General features: G+C 42.9%; 1 protein-coding gene across 1 annotated transcript in view; it reads left to right on the forward strand.

Annotated features, from left to right (window-relative positions):
- Positions 1-18,400, forward strand: part of LOC106569213 (E3 ubiquitin-protein ligase HECW1) — a 62,441-nt gene that overhangs the window by 5,278 nt on the left and 38,763 nt on the right. Inside the window, exons 2-6 of the mRNA XM_014140349.2 lie at positions 6,269-6,602; positions 7,058-7,165; positions 9,837-9,931; positions 11,088-11,163; positions 12,282-12,451. Of these exons, the coding sequence (XP_013995824.2) occupies positions 6,269-6,602; positions 7,058-7,165; positions 9,837-9,931; positions 11,088-11,163; positions 12,282-12,451 (783 nt within the window). The remainder of the gene's footprint in view (positions 1-6,268; positions 6,603-7,057; positions 7,166-9,836; positions 9,932-11,087; positions 11,164-12,281; positions 12,452-18,400) is intronic.

Here is an 18,400-nt window from a genome sequence, read left to right on the forward strand (position 1 = left end):
CTGAGGCCTGCACCCGACCCTAATGCGCTAATATAGAAAATGCGCTGTAGTCTACAGTCAGAGATGGCAGTCAACTTGTCTATCATTAGATACTGTATATGGAGCTTCTCTTCTGTCATTATATGTTGCCCTAGAACACTAAATAAACCCTTGCTCACCAGAATAATGCCATAAATTGATAGAATGAATGCTTCAGTCTAGTTGACATTGGTAAAGTTTTCTTTGTCATCTCTGCTTCTTTCACATAGCAAAGATGTTTAGGAAACAGGGAGAAAATACAAGAACAAAAATACTGGAGTTTTTCTGTGCAACATTTCCAAATGACATCAGTTTGACCACTTGTAAGAAAATAGAAAGCTGTGAAAACAACCCAACGTGTTTCTGATAATATTTCAGTTTGGCTTGAATGCATATTTGATGTGATTGAAATACTATCAGCTTTTATGATGCTGATAAAGATAACACCTCTACAGAACCTATCTAACTGTGCATTAGCTTTCTCTCAAGATGCTGAAAGAAATCATATTTCGCCACTCCTGACCCTGAGTCCAAATTTTGCCTGCATCAAATAAAACAGGTGTAGACTTTACTGTGAAATACTTACTTACGAGCCATTTCCCAGCAATGCAGAATTAAAAAGTAAGAAAAGATTAGCAAAAACACAATAAAATAACAATAATGCCTTGTGTACATTAGTACTCTGTGCCGCTTGCCGCTCCGGCCGCCCAGAGTGGCTCACTTGTGGGTGTGCTGGCAGCATATAGCAGCACGTTCAACTGTGCATCAAGAATTCAGCATAGCAAGTTTGTATGAAGGTCTGGTTAGTAAATAGTTTAATCCATTCTTTATTTCATGAATTTATTCACAGGTAAATAGTAATATGCTCTAAACCGCTCTGGTGACAAACAAACTTTGCTGCGCTGTTTCCAATCGTTCACATGGCTGGGAGAACCTATTCAAGTAAGTAAATACAGTAAAAAAAGTTTTTTTTAAACAATGTATTATTAGCTAACTAGCTATAGTGCAGGCTAACTCAAATGAACTGCTAAAGTAGCAGCTAGCTATCTAGCCAACTTTACAAACTGTATATCTAAGTTAATTAAATATCACCAGCTACCTAACTTAATTTTAGCTAGGTGTCTTGATGTATTTATCATTGTAAAAACAAACTCCAAATGCATTTGTAGGTAGCTAGGTAACAGCCATTAAGAAGGGTGAGTAGGCTATTCTGGATAGGGCAGGTACTTTTGTGTAGTTCCAGTCCCTAGAAGTGAGAACAGAGATATAGAAACATAATATTCAGTGCTGTCTAATTTGAGTAAAATGAATTCTGTTTATTGCAATGTTTTATGCCCTCAGATACAGAGAGCTTTGAAAGCCTGTGTGCAGATGAAGAGGTCCCAATGAAGAGCAGTGGTTCTCAGTCCTGGACCTGGGGACTCAAAGGGGTGCACATTTTTGTTTTTGCCTTAGCACTACACAGCTGATTCAAATGATCAACTCATCATCAAGTTTCAAGTGGTATTTATGTACAGTTGAAGTCGGAAGTTTGCACACACTTAGGTTGGAGTCATTAAAACTAGTTTTTCAACCACTCCACAAATTTCTTGTTAACAAACTATACTTTTTGCAAGTCGGTTAGGACATCTACTTTGTGCATGACACAAGTAATTTTTCCAACAATTGTTTACAGACAGATAATTTCACTTATAATTTACCGTATCACAATTCCAGTGGGTCAGAAGTTTACATACACTAAGTTGACTGTGCCTTTAAACAGCTTGGAAAATTCCAGAAAATGATTTCATGGCTTTAGAAGCTTCTGATAGGCTCATTGACATCATTTGAGTCAATTGGAGGTATACCTGTGCATGTATTTCAAGGCCTACCTTGAAACTCAGTGCCTCTTTGCTTGACATCATGGGAAAATCAAAAGAAATCATCCAAGACCTCAGAAAAAATTGTAGACCTCCACAAGTCTGGTTCATCCTTGGGAGCAATTTCCAAATACCTGCAGGTACCTCATTCATCTGTACAAACAATAGTACGCCAGTATCAACACCATGGGACCATGCAGCCGTCATACCGCTCAGGAAGGAGACACGTTCTGTCTCCTAGAGATGAACGTACTTTGGTGTAAAAAGTGCAAATCAATCCCAGAACAACAGCAAAGGACCTTGTGAAGATGCTGGAGGAAACAGGTACAAAAGTATCTATATCCACAGTAAAACGAGTCCTTTATCAACATAACCTGAAAGGCCACTCAGCAAGAAAGAAGCCACTGCTCCAAAACCGCCATAAAAAAGCCAGACTATGGTTTGCAACTGCAAATGGGAATAAAGATCATACTTTTTGGAGAAATGTCCTCTGGTCTGATGAAACAAAAATAGAACTGTTTGGCCATAATGACCATCGTTATGTTTGGAGGAAAAAGGGGGAGGCTTGCAAGCCGGAGAATACCATCCCAACCGTGAAGCACGGGGGTGGTAGCATCATGTTGTGGGAGTGCTTTGCTGCAGGAAGGACTGGTGCACTTCACAAAATAGATGGCAGCATGAGGAAATGAAAAGTATGTGGATATATTGAAGCAACATCTCAAGACATCAGTCAGGAAGTTAAAGCTTGGTCGCAAATGGGTCTTCCAAATGGACAATGACCCCAAGCATACTTCCAAAGTTGTGGCAAGTGGCTTAAGGACAACAACGTTAGGGTATTGGATTGGCCAACACAAAGCCCTGACCTCAATCCCATAGAAAATTTGTGGGCAGAACTGAAAAGCGTGAACGAGCAAGGAGGCCTACAAACCTGACTCCATTACACCAGCTCTGTCAGGAGAATGGGCCAAAATTCACCCAACTTATTGTGGAAAGCTTGTGGAAGGCTACCCAAAACGTTTGACCCAAGTTAAACAATTTAAAGGCAATGCTACCAAATACTAATTGAGTGTATGTAAACTTCTGACCCACTGGGAATGTGATGAAAGAAATAAACGCTGAAATAAATCATTCTCTCTACTATTATTCTGACATTTCACATTCTTAAAATATAGTGGTGATCCAAACTGACCTAAGACAGGGCATTTTTACTAGGATTAATGTCAGGAATTGTGAAAAACGGAGTTTAAATGTATTTGGCTAAGGTGTATGTAAACTTCCGACTTCAACTGTATTCATTTGTGATGCTATCCTTGATATGATCCTGCTATTGTCACGTGCTACACATGCCCATGTGTGTGCACATGCATCTGTCTATCCAATGTTATCATGATTTGTTTAGGAGATATTATACTTTTGAAATCCACAGTGACCTGGTGATGTAAAAGTCTAATAATGACTATCTTCCATATTCCTGCAGATACCTTGCAACTGGAGATTCCTTCAAAACGATTGCCTATAGTTTCCGTGTAGGGCACTGCACGGTTGGGTGACCAGGGCCTTCTGGGACTGCCTACCTGTGTCCTGCATAACTTCATGAGGATGTACATGAGGACCAGGAGGGGATCTGCAGCTCGCTACCATGTGCCAGAGGAGAGGTCTGCTGCTCTGCAGGATTTTTCAAGGATGGGGGCAAACAATGCAGCACAGGAGGCAATCCGTGTGCGGGAGATCTTCACCTCCTACTTCTTCGAAGAGGGTGCTGTTCCCTGGCAACACCATAGACTCAACTACAGTATGCACAACCAAAGGCTCTTAATAAGAGCCATCCACATTGCAATAAGATAATTCTTCCATTTACTTCGCTATGTCAACTGCATTTATTCAATTCACTGTTTAGGTAACGGTAATGTCTGTACAAAAACAAAACAGGCTCCTTTAAGAGTCACCCATATTGAAAAATGAAGAACAATTAGACACCCTATAACCCACAGCTACACACCCGTGTATCAATCTGATTGATGGATTGTGTTGTGCAGTAAGCAGGCTCAGGTGTATAACTGTGGCTCCTTCCACCTTCAAAGAACAGGCAAGAGGGCCAACCATGGAGAATAGTAAGACACGTTCTTTATTTCTATTTATGTAGAAAATAATGTAGAAAACACTATATTGTTTGTCATCGTGTGTCTGTACATGTTTTTCAGTATAAAGTACTCTTCAGTCACTTAGTGTGGACAACGGGTGAGACACACACAGATTCCTGGTGAACACTGTCTCTTCAACTACCTTATTTTCTCAATATCAGTCTCTCTCCTTCACTTCATCCCTCTGCCCCCCTTCTGCCTAAATCCTCTAGGTTATATCAGCTGTGTCGGTGAACCCCTCCCGCATCTGAACTGGCTACATAGAGGGCACAGCATGATCAGAGGTGAGAGGTCCCTTGGTCGGGTCAACAGGAAGTATTATTAAAGATGCTTTACATTGAAATACAGCTAGAGATGTAGTAGTCTCAGAGTCAATGATCCAAGGTCAGTTTTGCATTTCACCCCCTGATGATTATGATGACTGACAGTGTTAGCATGATTAAGCCTTGTGTTTTTTGTGTTTTATCTCTCTCTCCATCTGTCTCTCGTCTGCAGGTATGTTTTGATGTGAGAGAGGATGCCAACCCCCAGTCCCGTCATCGCCACCTCACCCGCTCTTAAGATAACCTTCGGGCCAACTGAGGCGACACCGCGAGAGACACTATTATCCAATTACGATGAACTGAGAGAATTTTACGTTTAGTCGCACTGTAATTCATGAATCATATGCTGTCATCCCTGCTCCTCTTTTCCTTTTTGTCTTTTACACTCTTTCTCACACCTCTCTCCTCACCTCCTCTTTATTTTTATCATGCACACCAGATGTACATTGAACTACAGATTGAACTTCTATTTATAATATAAGATTACAATTATAATATTTATAATGCATGTATTATGTATTTATAACACTTGGATAATGAACTTCTTTCAATAAAGCATTTCACATTCTCTCCTAGTTGAAATTAAGTCTCTCATTTGATTAAATTCTACACCTATCCTGTGTCCTCAGATCAGTGCAGATGATAGAAAGTAGATATTAAGATGAACTGGTTTTAGAGTATTTACATAATGCATAGGAAGTGTAGTGTACTATCATTCAATTCTGTTTCTGTGTATATGAATTACAAATCAGCCTTTAACTAGTTAAATCATGTTTCTAGTCTATTGCGTAGTTATGTGTAACCATTGCGGCCCCATGGGCAGGATTGGTAAACACTGTTGAAGTGTATAATTTAGGGGTGCAACTTTCACTTTCTGAAATTGCATTTTCGTCCCCCCCCAGTTTTATCACTGGAATATTATTTTTAAAAACGAGGCAACTGTGTGCTTTAGGACCATGCGGATGCCTCCAAGCAGTCGGGAAGGCTATTTGGAGTGATTATCCGACTGGATAAAAAAAAGATATACATATTATGCCCCCCCACTTCTTGCGCCGCTGGTATGATTGTAATACATACATGCAGACACAGCATCAAAGACTGGAGTTTGATACTCCTGGTATTGGATATCACTGTAAAGGAACGTCTCACAGACATTCATACCTGAACCACACCTTTATTTGCGACGGTAAAGTACATGATTAGTGAATACATTCAATGTACAGTCTACAATGTGGGAATCTCATGCTTGATAGTAACTACATGTAACTACATGCATCCTTGGCGCAATAAAGTTATATTATATTCTACTCAATCCATAGGCTTCATTAAACCCATTCAGACTGTTTTGAACACTCTCCATTCCTTTGGAACTTTGTGAGTATCATGTTTACTGTTCATTATTTTATTGTTTATTTAACTTTTGTTTATTAGCTATTTCACTTGCTTTGGCAATGTAAACATATGAGAGAGAGAGAGAGAGAGAGAGAGAGAGAGGCCTCTGAACAGTCTGAGCAGGACAGGGCCCTGGAGTGTTCCTCACTCATAGCACTGTGCTGCTCCCTCTTCACTAACTAGGTATTGTTGTCTCTCCTCCCACTCAGAAGTTATTGCTACATAGTGGAGAAACTTCCGAAGGATCTTGGGATTATATTTCCTGCTGGCAATATTCCCACTGTAGCTCCACTTTCTCTGCAGGATGGTACAAATCACTACCTCTTAGTCTGCCAGAATAAACCAACTGAAAAACACACCTGCAATGTTCTTAAAGATGGCGATGAAAGTTTTGATTGGACTTCATCTACAGTATGTATCTCAAAAACGCAGAAATAGCAATGCTAACATTTGGCCTCCCTAAACTCTCTCCAGTACTAGCTCTCCATCCTCCCCATTCACAGTTTCTCTCCTTCTTTCCTCTCCTCTTCTCCAGAACTTGGACCAGAACAGGTTTCTCGGACTCGGACTAGCAGCAATGGCAACCCCGTCACGTTCGTCCCAGAACCGCCGGCGCTGTAAGCACCCGATCCGCCACAGCTACAATCCCGAGCAGTTCCCAAACGTCAACTTCCAGAATGGCTTTCCCGAGGTCGTGGCGACTATGCACCGCTCGACCAGCGACACAGACCTGGTGACATCACACAGCCGTTCAACGCTCACCGTCAGCACCTCGCTCTATGCCATCGGTCAGACCCAGGACATCCTCATCTGCTGGGACATCAAGGAGGAGGTGGACGCTGGGGACTGGATCGGCATGTACCTCATCGGTGAGCACTGCCATAACATTGATTTTCATAGAAGGGACCAAAGCAATACGTAATAGTAGATGATAGTGAGGCAGCTAGAAACAGTGAGATGAAGAGCAGTTTATTTCCAATCTTGTAAAGCTGTTACACATACTGCATGTGATCTTCTTTGAAGTTAGCTTGTGGGGAAGAGGAAGAGGTGTATAGGACAAAAACTAGAATGTGTTCATTAAAGTCTACAGTATTTGAAAGGGACTGTGTGTACACTACATAGAGAGCAATGCGATGACTCAGGTCATGTTAGGTCAGGTCATGTCCAGTCTGCCTTCCCTTATCATTTGAGGTAATCTAAAGGTGGTGTTGTGGTGCTCAGACACAGTTAATGTCACATATCCACAGGTAACTGACAATGCTTGTGTGATAATGTAATGGGACTTTGTATCTCACCTTACCTCCCTCTCTTTCGTCTCTCTCAGAAGAAGTTTCGTCTGAGAACTTTCTAGACTACAAGAGCCGCGGAGTGAATGGTTCGCACAAGGGCCAGATAGTGTGGAAAATTGAGGTCAATTCCTATTTTGTGGAGCGTAAGTGCATTTCTGGAAATACATCCAAAACCAGGTACATTACAGTACACTACATCCCCCACACACTGAGAGAGCTGTTGTCACGGGCGTCGTAGGGATTGGACCAAAACGCAGCGGGAACGTGTAAACTCATCTTCTTATTTTATTAAAGAAGGAAAACAAAAGAAACACGTATACAAAAACAACACTAAACAGTCCCGTCAGGTGCACGAACACAAAACAGGAAACAACTATCCACAAATCCCATAGAAAAAACACCCCTCTTAAATAGGACCTTCAATTAGAAGCAACGAGGAGCAGCTGCTTCCAATTGAAGGTCCACCCAATAAACACCACATAGAAATAGACATACTAGAACTAACATAGAAATAGACTAACAAGAACATAGCCCAACAAACCCCGAAACACTATAAAGAAACACCCCTCTTAAATAAGAACATAGCCCAACAAACCCCGAAACACTCTAAACAAACACCCCCTGCCACGCCCTGACCAAACTACAATAACAAACAACCTCTTTTACTGGTCAGGACGTGACAGCTGTTTTATAATGGATGTAGCATCTAGCACTCAGAACAGGACACTGCTTCATCAGTGCATATTGTAAATCTTTACATAACACTGAAACTATCTCATAACTATTTTGTTTCTCATTACCATTGTGACCATTTTGTATCTTCAGACTTCCATACGTTTCAGGATTTCCCTTTAGAATCACAAATCCTTCTTATTCTGCACAGATTATAGCAAGTCTATTTGGAAGAGATTCCCATAAACAAAATAATTGACATAATTTATACAGCCAAATGATCCCATTAGTTCCTCTAGACTAGAGAACCGACACTGACTGTACAGTACAGTAGGCCCCGTTGTGGACAGCTCTGCTTAGACACAAAGTGGAGCTATGAGTAACTACCATAGTGCTACCCTCCTCTCATCTGGTTCTGATAAAGTAATATATTGTCATCTGTGGGTGATTTTGTTATTTAGCTAACACTGCTTATTGTTTATTTACCTAAAGTAAGACTCATCCCTCAAAGAGCTCCTCCCACCTCATCAGTAGGGACAGCTCATTCGCAAGAATCAGATATCTATCTATCAATCAATCACATTTATTTATAAAGCCCTTTTTACATCAGCCGATATAAAAGAAACCCAGCCTAAAACCCCAAACAGCAAGCAATGCAGATGTAGAAGTACGGTGGCTAAGAAAAACTCCCTAGAAAGGCAAGAACCTAGGAAGAAACCTAGAGAGGAACCAGGCTCTGAGGGGTGGCCAGTCCTCTTCTGGCTGTGCTGGGTGGAGATTATAACAGAACATGGCCAAGATGTTCAAACGTTCATAGATGACCAGCGGGGTCAGATAATAATAATCCCAGTGGTTGTAGAGGGTGCAACAGGTCAGCACCTCAGCAGTAAATGTCAGTTGGCTTTTCATAGCTGATCATTCAGAGTTAGAGACAGCAGGTGCGGTAGAGAGAGTCCAAAACAGCAGGTCCGGGACAAGGTAGCACGTCCAGTGAACAGGTCAGGGTTCCATAGCCGCAGGCAGAACAGTTGAAACTGGAGCAGCAGCATGACCAGGTGGACTGGGGACAGCAAGGAGTCATCAGGCCAGGTAGTCCTGAGGCATGGTCCTAGGGCTCAGGTCCTCCGAGAGAAAGAGAAAGAGAGAGATAATTAGAGAGAGCATACTTAAATTCACACGGGACACCGGATAAGACATGAGAAATACTCCAGATATAACAGACTCACCCTTGCCCCCCGACACGTAAACTACTGCAGCATAAATACCCGGACAGGGCCAAACAGACAGGATATAACCCCACCCACTTTGCCAAGGCACAGCCCCCACACCACTAGAGGGATATCTTCAACCACCAACCTACTACCCTGAGAAAAGGCCGAGTATAGCCCACGAAGACCTCCCCCACGGCACGAACCTGAGGGGGTGTGCCAACCCGGACAGGAAGATCACGTCAGTGACTCAACCCACTCAAGTGACGCACCCCTCCTAGGGACGGCATGGAAGAGCACCAGTATGCCAGTGACTCAGCCCCCGTAATAGGGTTAGAGGCAGAGAATCCCAGTGGAGAGAAGGGAACCGGCCAGGCAGAGACAGCAATCAATCTTTTGGCCAATACCATTCGCTGGTGCCTGTGTGCCACCCTGTAGGCTCAGTGGTGTTGATTCTCAAGCATTTCCATTTAGCTACCACAGTAGATTAGCAGCTTGGAAAGCAGCGCTGAGATTCTTATCTCTCTGTGTAATTAAAGGGATAGTATTATCTCTCTGTGTAATTAAAGGGATAGTATTATCTCTCTGTGTAATTAAATGGATAGTATTATCTCTCTGTGTAATTAAAGGGATAGTATTATCTCTCTGTGTCAGACTCCCCGATGCTAATAACCATGTAGCTGAGGACCGTCTGCTCTCTCTCCCCCAGTTTATTGGCATGCTGCTCACAACAGCTTTCTTAGGTCACACTGGTCTGTCTCTGGCCTGTTTTTGAGAGCTTTCCAACTGTGAAACCTGATAAAGGTGCCAATAAACAGAGAAATAGTGTATAATGCAAACAGTAGGTCATTCTAAAAAGATAGGACAATCTCTCTCCTGTTCTTAAACTAACTTCTGTCCTCTCTTCTGTCATCTGTCTCTTCTTTCCTCTCAGTGGAGACCAAGATCTGTTTTAAATACTATCATGGTGTGAGCGGGGCACTACGTGCCACCACCCCCAGTTTGACTGTGAAGAACCCCTCAGTTCCGGTGAGCGTGTAGGACTACTTAGTCCCAACCTGGTATTAGTGCTACTGTACATGGGCTCTATGTGTTCATATGGGCTTCTCAAGGGGCACTGAAGGGAAGAGATGGTGAATTACAACGGATCTACTGTATGTCTTTCCATCTAAAGGATATATTTTTCCATTGTCTGGGTTGAAGCTTATCACTAGAGCCAAGAGTGGTAAGAAAAGAATCCTGACTGTTCCAGAAAGGAGTTAGCATGTCATCTGTTGTCCAGTGTTACCTGGATTACTAGGGGGTTATCAGACATGATGTAAAGGGCAGATATAATGGGTTTAGCAATCCATTAGATTGGTTAGCCTTCTTTTCTAATTGACTGGAAAAGAAAATCCTGAAATTTAAAGTGGTGCTAAGTGTAAATTATTATATGCTTATTGGCTGGATGACATTGCCTGTCTTGAGAGAGATCACGCACAGACAGACAGCAGTCTGAGAGATAGACAGACAGATACGCCACAGCCAGAGGTGAACAGAGAGGGGAATCAGATAATGTCCTTGTGTTGTCCCTGTGGAGTATACTGTAGTAGAGGACCCCTGTGGGCACTCCAGCTGTCTGCTGGAGGCCCACTGCAGCCAGGGAGTGAAATGCTTTAGCCCAGGCTATGCAGGTCCTGCCCCCACAGCCTACATACCCCCACACTGCTATAATGACCAGTCCCTAGTCCTCCTAGAGATCACACCCAGAGGAACAATCTCAGAGAAACACATCAATGCCACAGCCTGTCAAAATGCCATTGTATTGTTACTGCTGTGATGGTGTGTGTGCGGCGTTTGCATATGACCCTTATCCCCCACCCCCATCTCTCAGTGGCCCTTCATCTCTCAGTGGCCCTCCATCATCTCTCAGTGGCCCTCCATCATCTCTCAGTGGCTATTTTCCACAAATCCACCTGCCTGCTGTAAAGACCCTTAGGCAGGCTTACACCTGTGGAGGAGGAACAGAGAGGAGTGGTGCTGTAAAGGCGGGCGCTGATGGGACTTTCTCTCTCTCTCTCTCTCTCTCTCTCTCTAACTCCCTCTCTTCTCTTTCTCTCTCTCTCTCTCTCTCTCTCTCTCTCTCTCTCTCTCTCTCTCTCTCTCTCTCTCTCTGCTCTCTCTTTCTCACCCTCTCTCTCTGTAGGTGTTTAAGCCCGTCACCAATGAAGAAGTCCCCCAGAGCACAGGCAGCAGAAGACTCATTAGCTTCTCCCTCTCAGGTGAGCATGCCCCCCCCCCCGCTCCCTACCACCACGTTACCTTGGCAACGCGTCTCTACAGGGTTGGGCCAGCACACGTGCCAGCATCACTGTGGAAAAGGGCAACACACAGCTTGTGTCTCCATAGCAACTCATCCCAGGATTCAGATACAGTACTATCATCCATCTGGAGTACATCATGTGCATTACAGGAAGGAATGTTCTGTGCCAACTGGCATGATACAGAATGCTAGCAGTTAGAGAAATATCGACAAACCCACACTTACATGACGGTGATGAAAAGGATTCCTTTCTCCTAAAACGTCCATACTTAAATGGGGCTGTTTCATTCTCAAACACTGCATGAAGAAATACATCACATCTGTAGAAATGTCACAAAAACATCCTAACAAGTGAGGCTCTGACTCATCATAGGAAAAGCACAGTGAGTCTATTGTGCTAAGTGTCTCTGACAGTCCTGAGTTGAGTTGGATTCCTAACTGTGAGGGATGCAGCAGCAGTAGAGGCGGTATGATCCAGTTCCACCTGATTCACAGTGAGGTAGTGCAGATGAAAGGTGGGTGTGACAGCTTGCTAAGTCGTGTATCCAAACGATTCTCTCCCCGAAGGCTGCATGGGAGATGTCAGGGGGAGGCAGATGGGATTTCAGACAGCAGCTCTTCCCCCTTCGTCTTCAGCTTTGATCAACACAGGCTTACATATACTGAACAAACATACTGACTGTAGTAGTCCCTGTCTGGTCCCAGATCACTGGAAGGCTATGCTACTGTATGACATGGCTGTCACAAATATTACAGAGCAGAGTTGGAGAGAAGTTCAAGTTAAATGCAATGCTATGCAAAATAATAATTCTGTCTAGACATATTTTTCAGGGTGAGTTATTATGTCTCTGCTCTGCTATAGTAGAACATACTACTACTATTGTAGAAGTACAGCATACTGTGGCAACACAGGATATTGAACTGAATTGGTTTGCAGAGCTAAAAGGAACACTCCTGCTGCCTGCACTCTGCTCCTCTTTGTCAGAAGTTTGGGATTTTCTTAAGCCCTTAAAGGTGTAATTTTAAAGCCTTTTATCCTCATCGTCTCCTCCTCTATGCTCTTATCGTGTCTGGTAGATTTCCACGCCACAGGGCTGAAGAAAGGGATGTTCTTCAACCCTGACCCCTACCTGAAGATCGCCATCCATCCCGGCAGGAACAGCATCTTTCCAGCGCTGCCACACCACGGCCAGGAGAAACGCTCAGGCATCGTCTGTAACACCATCAACCCCCGCTGGCAGAGAGAGGTGAGAGGAGGGCCCTGACAAGGCTTTATATTCTATGTGTTCCAGGACAATTGTTACTATCTGGCTCGAAGGACTATGAAAAAGCGAGCAACCTTGAGTATGCTCTCTGTAACAGGGCAATAAAGTCAGGCAGAGTGGCAGTCTTAGGGAGCTTTATACAATATGTTATACAGGTACTGTTTACCTGGAACCATATTGAAACACTAACTGGGATGTACAGAATTTACACAGGTTTAACCAAAGTTGGTTTTCTTGTTATTGCTCAAGAGAACAAGTGCTGAAAATGGGTTACAACAGTTGTGGTTTGGATGTGATGAGTTGATAGCACTATCCCTGCAATATACAGTGCACTCAGAAAGTATTCATACCCTATTATATTTTGTTTTTTCCTCATCAATCTACACACAGTACCCCATAATGACAAAGCAAAAACAGGTTTTTAGACTTTTTTTGCTGTAAATATCACATTTACATAAGTATTCAGACCCTTTACTCAGTACTTTGTCAAAGCACCTTAGCCTCTCTGGGGTAGCGTCCCACCCGCGGGACACACTATTCAACAGCCAGCGAAATAGCAGGGCGCCAAATTCAAAACAACAAAAATCTCATAATTCAAATTTCTCAAACATACAACTATTATATCCCATTTTAAAGATACACTTCTCGTTAATTCAACCACATTGTCCGATCTCAAAAAGGCTTTACGGCGAAAGCATAACATTAGATTATGTTAGGACAGTGCCAAGACAAGAAAAACCACACAGCAATTTTCCAAGCAAGGAGAGGCGTCACAAAAAAACAGAAATACAGCTAAAATTAATCACTAACCTTTGATGATCTTCATCAGATGGCACTCATAGGACTTCATGTTACACAGTACATGTATGTTTTGCTTGATATAGTTCATATTTATATCCAAAAACCCCATTTTACATTGGCGTGTAATGTTCAGAAATGTTTTGCCTCCCAAAACTTCCGGTGAATGAGCACATCAATTTGTTTCGATAAAGTCCATCCTTTATGTCCAAATACCTCCTTTTTGTTCGCGTGTTCAGTCGAGTTATCCAAATCCACTGTGCTCGCGCAGTTAGTTCAGACGAATAGTAAAAAAAGTTATATTACAGTTCGTAGAAACATGTCAAACGATGTATAGAATCAATCTTTAGGATGTTTTTATCATAAATCTTCCATAATATTCCAACCGGACGATTCCTTTGTCTTCAAAAAAGAAAAGGAACACAGCTAACTCTCACGGGAGTGCGCGCCACTGAGCTCATGTCATTTTCTCAGTCATCTGACTCCATATGCTCTTATTCTCTCCCCATTCACAGTAGAAGCATGAAACACCGTTCTAAAGACTGTTGACATCTAGTGGAAGCCTTAGGGAGTGCAAAATGACCCAGTTGACACTGTATACTGGATAGGGAATCACTTGAAAAACTACAAACCTCAGATTTCCACACTTCCTGGTTGGATTTTTTTCTCAGGGCTTTGCCTGCCATATGAGTTCTGTTATACTCACAGACATCATTCAAACAGTTTTAGAAACTTCAGAGTGTTTTCTATCCAAATCTACTAATAATTTGCATATCTTAGCTTCTGGGACTGAGTAGCAGGCAGTTTACTACGGGCATGCTTTTCATCCGGACGTCAAAATACTGCCCCCTACCCTAGAGAAGTTAAGCAGCGATTACAGCCTCCAGTCTTCTTGGGTATGACGCTACAAGCTTGGCACACCTGTATTTGGGGAGTTACTCCCATTCTCTGTAGATCCTCTCAAGCTCTGTCAGGTTGGATGTGGAGCGTTGCTGCACAGCTATTTTCTGATCTCTCCAGAGATGTTCAAGTCCGGGCTCTGGCTGGGCCACTCAAGGTCATTCAGAGACCCGAAGCCACTCCTGCGTTGTCTTGGCTGTGTGTGCTTAGGGCCCCAGTCTGAGGTCCTGAACATTCTGGAGCAGGTTTTCATCAAGGATCTCTCTGTACTTTGCTCAGTTCATCTTTGCTGACTAGACTCCCAGTCCCTGCCGCTGAAAAATGGTGGTGCCAGGTTTCCTCCAGACATGACGCTTGGCATTCAGGCCAAAGCGTTCAATCTTGGTTTCATCAGACCAGAGAATCTTGTTTCTAATGGTCAGAGTATTTAGGTGCCTTTTGACAAACTCCAAGTAGGCTGTCATGTGCCTTTTACTGAGGAGTGGCTTCCATCTGGCCACTCGACCATAAAGGCCTGATTGGTGGAGTGCTGCAGAGATGGTTGTCCTACTGGAAGGTTTACTCATCTCCACAGAGGAACTCTAGAGCTCTGTCAGAGTGACCATCGGGTTCTTGGTCACCTACCTGACCAAGGTCCTTTTCCCCTGATTGTTTGGCCGGGTGGCCAGCTCTAGGAAGAGTCTTGGTGGTTCCAAACTTCTTCCATTTAAGAATGATGTAGGACACTGTTCTTGGGGACCTTCAATGCTGCAGACATTTTTTCATACCCTTTCCCAGATCTGTACCTCGACATAATCCTTTCTCGGTGCTCTACGGACAATTCCTTCGACCTCATGGCTTGGTTTTTGTTCTGAAATTCACTGTCAAATGTGGGACCTTATATAGACAGGTCTGTGCCTTTCCAAATTAATGTCCAATCAATGGAATTTACCACAGGTAACTCCAATCAAGTTGTAGAAATATCTCAAAGATGATCAATGGAAACAGGATGTACCTGAGCTCAATTTTGATTCTCATAGTAAAGGGTCTGAATACATTAGCAAAAATGTCTAAAAACCTGTTTTCGCTTTGTCATTATGGGGTATTGTGTGTAGATTGCTGAGGATTTTCTTAAATGTAATCCATTTTAGAAAATGTCAAGGGGTGTGAATACTTTCCGAAGGCACTGTATCCTTTTTTTAATAGTGCACAAAACATTAGGAATACCCACTCTTTCCATGACGTAGACTGACCAGGTGAATCCAGAGCTGTGTTCAAATACCCATACTGTATACTACATACTTAATGAGTATATACTACATACTATTAGTTCATTTTAGTATACTGTAAGCGAACGGTATTGTTTCAGTTGAGCGTACTAGATCTTCGCCTGTCTACTGGAAGTTGATGCTATGCAACCTCTTGCTAGCTTGTTAGCATAAAAAATGAGTAGCGTAAATATTTTATGATTTTTGGTGTGTTTTTAAATTCAATCTGGAGTGGCAGAGTGCACTCTGGGAGTTCGTAAATCCAGAGCATTGTCAGATTGTCCGTTCGTAAATTCAGACCGTTTCGCTCTCGGAGCGTTCAATTGCAGTCAAGCAGCCCAGTTAACTGGCTAACGTTGGCTATATACTTCCAGAAACAAATGAGAAAACACCTCACTCTAACCATTTTACTCGCCCTAGCAGAGCTGGTTAGGCTGTTTTCATGTTATCCAGATCGTTGTTGACTGTAACTGTGCTGCTGGCAACAATGTAATAGCTTTTTTTTTGCCGAAGTTTACTGACACCGGCCATATTCAACGGGTGTTAAGCGTTCGTAAATGTATCAGTTATTCTGCGGGAGAGTCTTCTGAAATCTGAGTAGATAGCCATAATTAACAATGTCCATTTAAATGCAAAATGACTATACCACTTAGCTAAGAATTGTGTGAATAATCAAGTCAATAAACGTTGGGTAGTTATTTAGATAGCATATAGTTAATATACTGCCTGGCAAGTTCGATGTATTAGTAGCCAACTAACGTTAGGTAACTAGCTAACATACCGGTAGATGTTGCTGTAATGCTATGCGGTTCATAAGGATAGCATAGCTAACAAATTGTCAACCAACATAACATGCAACGTAACTTATTTGAAAGTCATTACTTTATTAAATTGCTCAACATTTTCTTAACATTTGACATAATTAGTTAAAATAATGAGTTTATATCCGCTCTCGTTGGACTTCTTTGCTTAGGCTGCCTATTTTCCCCCATTTTCTACAAATCTGAAAACGTGAAGCCATGCACCTTTTTTGATGAATTGCATTATGGGCCCTAAAAGCACTGAAATAGTGTACACTGCTTGTTTACTTCGTATTTTGGCGAATTTAGTTCGACATCCGGGAACTTTTGGCATACTAACTATGTATATCCATACTATGACCAATAACTATATACTCAATTCACTATATACTCAGTTCACATCACAAATAGTACGGTTAGTGCAGTTAGTATGAGTATTCGAACACAGCTCAGATGAAAGCTATTATCTCTTATTGACATGTTTAGTTAAATAAAGGTTAAATATAATAAATAAAAATGTAAATGATTGATGTCACCTCTTAAATCCACTTCAATCAGTGTAGATGAAGGGGAGGAGACAGCTTAAAGAAGGATTTTTAAGCCTTGAGACAATTGAGACATGAATTGTGTATGATTGCCATTCAGAGGGTGAGTGGGCAAGACAAAAGATTTAAGTGCCTTTGAACAGGGTATGGTGGTAGGTGCCAGGCGCACCGGTTTGAGTATGTCAAGAACTGCAATGCTGCTGGGTTTTTCACGCTCAACAGTTTCCCATGTGTATCAAGAATATTTCCACCACCCAAAGCCACCCAAAGCCAACTTGACACAACTGTGGGAAGCATTGGAGTCAACATGGGCGGGAATCGTTGGAGTTAACATGGGCCAGCATCCCTGTGGAACGCGTTCACACCTTGTAGAGTCCATGCCCGACGAATTGAGGCTGTTCTGATGGCAAAAGGTGTTCCTAATATTTTGTACACTCAGTGAGTGTGTATGAATGTAACAGTGTTGTTTGGTGAGCGATATTGACTTGAGGAACAATGTGTATTGTAAGGGATGCTGAGATCTCATTAAACCCATCCGCTGTGTTCCTCCTCCTCATCATCGGGGGATTTACATTTACACTGCTAATGAGGAGAGTGCTTTGGAGGACAGACAGTCGGAAAATGGGTCAAACAGGCAGGCATGCAGGCAGGCGGAGATAGACAGAGAGGGAGCGAGAGAAAGAGAGAGAGAGAGAGAGTAGAGGAAGGTAGATGGGGTAGGAGGATGAGTGGGAAAGAGGAGGAATTTTATTTTACATGTCTCTTGGAGAGAGGGAAGGGAAAAGACGTTTGAGGGACTGGCAGGCAGTAGGCTTATTAACATTTTACTTGATTAGGGAGGAATATTCCCCTCCCTGCCTGTATCTCCTCCTCCTAAACACAGCAGTACTCCCTCCCTCCCTGCCTGTATCTCCTCCTCCTGAACACAGCAGTACTCCCCCCCCTCCCTGCCTGTATCTCCTCCTCCTGAACACAGCAGTACTCCCCCCCTCCCTGCCTGTATCTCCTCCTCTTGAACACAGCAGTACTCTCCCCCTCCCTGCCTGTATCTCCTCCTCCTGAACACAGCAGTACTCCCTCCCTCCCTGCCTGTATCTCCTCCTCCTGAACACAGCAGTACTCCCTCCCTCCCTGCCTGTATCTCCTCCTCCTGAACACAGCAGTACTCCCTCCCTCCCTCCTTCCTTCCTTCCCTGCCTCTTTATATTCTTCATCATTACCCTTCTTCCACTTCCTCTACTCAGCAGACAGTGTCTCCTGATTCAGGGGCTTTGGTTTCGAAAGCTATTTCAAGGACAAGAACAGTCAAAATGCATTATAATTTATAATGTATGAATTATACATTTACACCATGACTCAGAGTTTCCTCATTTGATAATCCTCTTGTATTACCATGCTGGTAAAAATTACCTCTCTCTCCCTATAATAGGCTATTACTGGGTTACCGGTACTCATTTAGCTAAGGGTTCAATTATGTGGTGTCGCCCTGAAAGGGCAGGAAATGTGTCACAGACCCAGCTCTGTTTTAGCACAGTATCAACACCCCTTCAGTATATTGAGGGGAAGGATATAGCAGCGCCACTCTGTATTCTTGGAAATGATCAGTATGGATAAGGGGAGGTATGACACCTGCGGTGATGG

The sequence above is a fragment of the Salmo salar genome, chromosome ssa14, assembly GCF_905237065.1.
Source record: "Salmo salar chromosome ssa14, Ssal_v3.1, whole genome shotgun sequence".
Taxonomy (NCBI): Eukaryota; Metazoa; Chordata; class Actinopteri; order Salmoniformes; family Salmonidae; genus Salmo; species Salmo salar.